The following is a 6,131-nucleotide window of genomic DNA, read 5'->3' as shown; positions in this document are numbered from 1 at the left end:
AAAAAGAAAATTTCTCCAAGTTTGAATGAGCGGATAATTAATTTTAGTAAAAAATATAGAGACAAGATTGGAGAAAAAAAAAGGAATGTCCGATTATTCGTCACACTTTAGTTCTCAGCCCTAAGTTTCACTCACTTGGTACTAGAAAAATAAATTTCTGGTTATGAATTTTATTGAGAACATCACATTCATTTTAATTTATAAGATTTATTTCTGTTTTTCGTAAATTCGTATGAATACTTAATAATTGTATGCACATATATAGATATAGGAGTACCTTTTTAAATATTTAAATAAAAATATATAGATTAAAAAAATCATGTTTAGCATATGTGAATGTGATCGGCCGCACCGCGCAACGGCTCAAGCGACAGCAGATCCCCATCTCCCTGGGCTTTTCCCATCCTCGACGCATCGACCCAAACCCTAATCCCGTCCGCTCCCCTCCCTCCTCCTCCTCCCCCTCCCCGCCCCATGGATCGCGACCGCTCCTCCCGCCGCGCCCGCGATGACGACGACCGCCACCACCGCTCCCGCGACCGCGACGACCATCGCCGCCGCCACGACACCGACGCCGACGACCACCGCCACCACAAGCGCGACGGTGGTGATGACGACGACCGCCGCCGCCGCCGCCACCACCACCACGACGGAGGCGGTGAGGAGGAGCGCCGGTCCCGCCGCCACCGCCACCAGCGCGATGGCAGCCGCCGGTCCCTGTCCCCGTCCGAGTCCCCGCCCCACGTGAAGCGGGAGCGGTCGTCGAGCCGCGCTCCCAGGGACTCCGTCGAGCGCCGAGACTTGGCCGACCAAGAGCATCCGCCGCCTTCGCGGAAGCGGAAGGGCCACGAGGGCGGGGGCAACGAATCCGACCCTGAAGGTGGGAAGCGGGCGAGGGCTTCCGTAGAGCCGCCCCCGCCAAAGGAGGAGAGGCGGAGGCGGGAGCGACGGAGGTTTGAGGATGCCGATGCAAATGGGAAGCATGGCGATGATAGTAGTAAAGGCGATAAGGATAACTCAAACCATGAGAAGAGGAAAGTGGAGCTATCATTAAACGGAGATTCACGGAGTGGTCTGGTGCCCAATGTAAGTGTTGCAAAGTCTTCATGTGATGTATTTTTCTTCTATGGCGATTATCCCAGAATTAACTAAGAACTACTATACTTTTAGTTTTTGTCGCCTTACAAACCTTAATCTACTATCTACTGTATAGATTACTTCTTAGTCGCATTTCTGGTATATTAGGTGAATAATCTGCCAATTTTTTAGTAGACATATGTTACTATCTTCATACCTGATTACAATATTCTTGTAGATGAATTGATCTGTACTGCTTTTGTCCAATTGTAGAGGCGTTAGCGTGTGGATTTTTGGCCTTGATTTAGAGAGTAATGCAGCTGTGACAATACTGTCTCCTGATTTGTGAGGAAAACGTTATCCAACATTAGTAGTCATTTGATCTTTTTTCTTGCAATTGATGAGGAACTTTCGAAATATCGATTCAGTTTATATGGTGATCCACTCATAAAAACATGCTCAATTGTTTCTATATTGCTTCTCATGTATAAGGACCATCCTCTACTCTAGGTTCTCATTGTATGCACTTTCTATGTTGACTTTGCATCTTCTATTTTTCAGGCTGGTGTTCACCAACTGCTCAATGGTGCACCTGTTGTGGTGCCATCATCTGATCCTGTTCCTTCAAAGGTATCTTCGATTACTACCACCAATGAAAATGAAGGAGTTAGTATTAGATCTGATGAGGTTACTGGAAAATCTAGTACAGATGGAAGTACAACTTCAGCCGCTGGCAAAAGTAGTAACCTATCTCTTGATGCTTTAGCCAAAGCTAAAAAAGCATTGCAACTGAAGAAGGAATTATCAGAAAAACTCAAGAAGTTACCTGTGGTAAGAAATTACAGTGGTTGATAGCCCCTTGTTTCTATGCTTTTATTTTACCTTTCTAAGTTCTTTTGTTTTTGCACAGCTTAACAACAAACTTGGTGCTACTAGTGCTGATACACAAATTCCAAAGAACGAAACACAGCATGTTTCTAGCTCTAGTGCATCAGGAATGTCTGTAGGTGCAGCTTCCAGTCTTACTGACAGTAGTACCTCTGCGATGCCTGCTACAGCAGGTGCAGTTGGTATTCCGGGCCTTGCTAACATTCCCAATTTGGATGCTGTAAAGCGAGCACAGGAGCTTGCTGCTAAGATGGGATTCCGACAGGACCCACAATTCGCACCTCTCATCAATTTGTTTCCAGGTACAACCTCTGAACTAACTGTGCCTCAAAGACCTGCAAAGGCACCTGTTCTCCGTCTTGATGCTCAGGGTAGGGAAATTGATGAGCATGGGAATGTTATCAACAAGACCAAACCAACCAATTTGAGTACTCTAAAGGTAAATTTCTCTTATTTACTAGCATGATATTATGCAATTTTATCATTAACTCTCTTGTTCAATGACTGCCACTTTTGGTTCTACCTTATAGGTCAACATAAATAAGCAAAAGAAGGAAGCTTTCCAAATAATCAAACCTGACTTGGATTCCCTTGCAAAATCAAGTGCGCATTTTGATGAAAGGATGGGCATCAACCAAAACAAGCTTCTCCGCCCTAGAAGGCCTGGGTTTCAGTTTATTGAGGAAGGAAAACTTTCGAGGCAGGCTGAGCTGCAGAGAATTAAGGTTTGTAACAGTCAACTTTTAAGATTAGCTTTCAAACTGTATTTGCTTATCATATTTTGTTTTACTCACTCTAATAGTTTGATTATCTAGAATCAATTTGGTGAAGCACAAGCTAAAGAACTTAAAGTCAAGCAAGCTCAACTTGCAAAGGCAAAGGCAGAAGTTGACATGAACCCAAACCTGATTGAAGTTGCTCCTGGAAGGCCTCCAAAGCAAAAGCAGAAGGAAGAGATTCCTGACATTGAGCCATGGTTTGTGGCTTTGAACTTTTATCTATTTTTTTACATTCATTGTTAAAAGACAACTTATAATGTGTACTCTTTCCAGGGATGCAAAAATTTTACTTTCTCCAACATACAATGATTTCTCCATGGAGAAGGTTAATATGGACAAAATCACTATATATGTAGAGCATCCAGAGCCATTCGAGCCACCAGCTGAGCCTGCACCACCACCGCCTCAGCCACTTAAGCTGACTAAGAAAGAACAGAAGAAACTCAGAACACAAAGACGCCTTGCTAAGGAGAAAGACAGGCAAGAAATGATCAGACAAGGCCTCTTGGAGCCACCAAAGCCCAAGGTCAAGATGAGCAATCTTATGAAAGTACTTGGAGCTGAAGCTACACAGGATCCAACACGTATGGAGATGGAAATACGAACTGCTGCTGCAGAGCGTGAGCAGGCTCATGTAGACCGCAACATTGCCCGCAAGCTCACTCCATCAGAGCGCCGCGAGAAGAAAGAGAGGAAGCTTTTTGATGATCCTAACACCCTAGAGACCATAGTTTGTGTGTACAGAATCAGAGACCTGTCACATCCACAAACACGTTTTAAGGTTGATGTGAATGCACAAGAGAACCGGCTAACTGGTGCTGTAGTCATAACAGATGGGATCAGTGTTGTTGTTGTTGAGGGAGGGAAGAAGTCCATCAAAAGGTACAATAAGCTGATGCTGAACCGGATTGACTGGGCTACTGCAGTTGGTGGTGATGATGATGCTGAAGAGGAATCAGACAAGCCGGTGAATAGCTGTGCATTAGTCTGGCAGGGTAGTGTGGTAAAACCCAGCTTTACCAGATTCAGTGTACACAATTGCCGGAGTGAGGCTGCTGCGAAGAAGGTGTTTGCAGATGCTAATGTTCCACACTACTGGGACCTGGCTGTTAACTTCTCAGAAGATTGATTCATTTTGAACTTGAGCTTCAGTTTAGAACATGGAGGTGCCTGCTGTGGAAATCCCTGCATAGGGATTACAATGCTCAATTCTTATGCATTAAGTGACGACTGGCTGCTGTTGTATCACCTTTCACCTCGGGCAAGTGTACGCATGAAGTTACTTACAAGCCTCCCTACATGCTCTTGGAGCATTTGTGGACTTAGTAATAAATACTTTGTACTGTTATGAACCTGCCGTTTTAAGGGATTGTTGATGTTTGTTGCGAGATTTACTCATGTGACCAAGAAACTGAATGGGAGGAACCGTTGAAATTTTGCAATATATGCTTTCAAGCATATCTACCCCATTGTAGCATTTCAAAGCTGAGGTAGAATATTGCTGTTGTGTGAGTTGTGTTAATGCTAACATGCATATTCGTGAAGGTTCAGTGCTCTTGCAGACAAATTTCACTTCAGTCCTGCAATACTCAAATCAAAATATTTTATCGATAGAAACGTAAGCAGTTGCAGGGTGGGATTTCAGGGAAGTGTATGTTCAAAATATTAACTAGGCTAATATTTACTTTTTCTCAATGGTAGAGCCTCCTTTACCACTCTGGCTCCAAGTTAAGCTCGTAAGTCATAAGCGTTTCTTTTGACTTTACATTGCAAATGCTCTGAGGTGCTTAAATTTTTGCTGACTTGGCTATAATTTATTGAATTCTAGGCCCTAGTTGGACTCGAGGAATTCTTCAAAAAAACTTCATTCCTCTGTTTGCACTTTTGCTGCTACATTGATATACCAATTCCTATGCTGCGAACAGAGCTCCAGATAACAGGCTAAGGACATATCTTGAAACATTACCTTTAGAGCCAGGTTTTAATGAAAATCCATTATCTAAAAAGGATTTTGAAACATTACCACTAACGGTGCGAACAGGCCCCCAGATATCAGGTTAATGACTTGCCTTGAAACATTACCAGTAAGGGTGCATTATTTACCGATAACGGATCAAACTGACTTTATGACCATTCTTTGAGGGCACAAATGAATATTATCTTACCATGTTTTAATATGATATAAATATGTAGCGTTTGCTATATGGATATTTTAAATAAAGTATTGTCCAGATAACTATGTACGAGAGTTGTGGAAAAGATTACTATATTAGCAATACTCTTGTTTAGCGGGTTTCTCTTAGGGTGGACACGGGCGAGTAATTTATGGTTGGTTTTAGTTCAAGTAAATAAGTTTATTTAATTAAACTAGAATCGATCATGTATTACTCACAACCGTCCCTAGTTTCTCTTAATGTGGGGAGAGCGGTTTCCCCTCCTTATGATAAGAAGTTTAATCCCAACTTCACAAAGACTAAGAATTAAATACGTAAACCTTACTGTACTCGTTCGACATCCGTGTGCACCAAATTGGTATAAGAGGACGTCAACCTAATGACTAAACAAACTTCCTCGGCTGTATGCACAATCTGGCAATCTATTAACGTTTCGTGGTGTGCATTCTTCTAGCTAAAGGATGACAGATTATCGGGGGCATTCTTTGTAAACTCATAAACATTATGATTCATACCATCGTGACTTCCTTTGATTTTTTTAAAAATTCAATTTAATAACTTTCTATAATATTTAATTCATTCGTTTGTACCCAAAAAATGTTCTAAGGTTATGGAATGCAAGTGTTCCAAATAAAATAAAAATATTAGTGTGGCAGTTGGTTCACAACGGTTTGGCAACCGGAGTAGAGTTGCAATGTAGGAAAATAAAGGAAGATAATCGGTCTGTGTTACGTAGAAGGTTCTACGACTACGCGACCTTGTTGGTCTGGTTAGCCTTTTTATTATGCTTATAATTATAAGCTAAAATTTAAATTTTAGTTTTAAATTTAGAGTTGATTTTATGTTTTTTATCGTAGTTTATTTTTAGCCTTGCTAAAAAGATGTATGTAAAAGTTTTATTTATTAATTATTTTCCATCTCCAAGCCCTATGGGAAATGACCAGAAGTTTTTGGCGTCATGGCTGTCAGGCAGCATTGCTGATCAGCCGCAGTATGCTGTCTCAACTTTAGTTGCGAGAGTTGTATATTTGTTCGGTTTTTTTTAACTGACAACTCTAACTAAATTAACTAAAATTATTTCGTTTAGTCCTAACTACTAACTGGTGACCCGAAAATTCGACTTTTGTTAGTTTGACTCCGGTTCCGGTAATTCGATTCAGTTCTTCGGTTTTGATTGACTTTTTCTGCCCACTCCTAGGCGAAGGTAATCTGG

General features: G+C 41.7%; 1 protein-coding gene across 1 annotated transcript; it reads left to right on the top strand.

Annotated features, from left to right (window-relative positions):
- Nucleotides 1-371: 371 nt before the first annotated feature.
- On the top strand, nt 372-4,132 carry LOC102708177 (protein RDM16). The gene is made up of 6 exons (XM_040527615.1): nt 372-1,086; nt 1,639-1,908; nt 1,988-2,404; nt 2,496-2,690; nt 2,781-2,941; nt 3,018-4,132. The coding sequence occupies exons 1-6, from the start codon at nt 475-477 to the stop codon at nt 3,871-3,873; spliced, it is 2,511 nt and encodes an 836-aa protein (XP_040383549.1). The 5' UTR covers nt 372-474; the 3' UTR covers nt 3,874-4,132.
- Nucleotides 4,133-6,131: the final 1,999 nt, after the last annotated feature.

This window comes from Oryza brachyantha, chromosome 9 (genome assembly GCF_000231095.2).
Source record: "Oryza brachyantha chromosome 9, ObraRS2, whole genome shotgun sequence".
In the NCBI taxonomy this organism is placed as follows: domain Eukaryota; kingdom Viridiplantae; phylum Streptophyta; class Magnoliopsida; order Poales; family Poaceae; genus Oryza; species Oryza brachyantha.
This window is presented reverse-complemented; position numbering and strand designations above follow the sequence as displayed.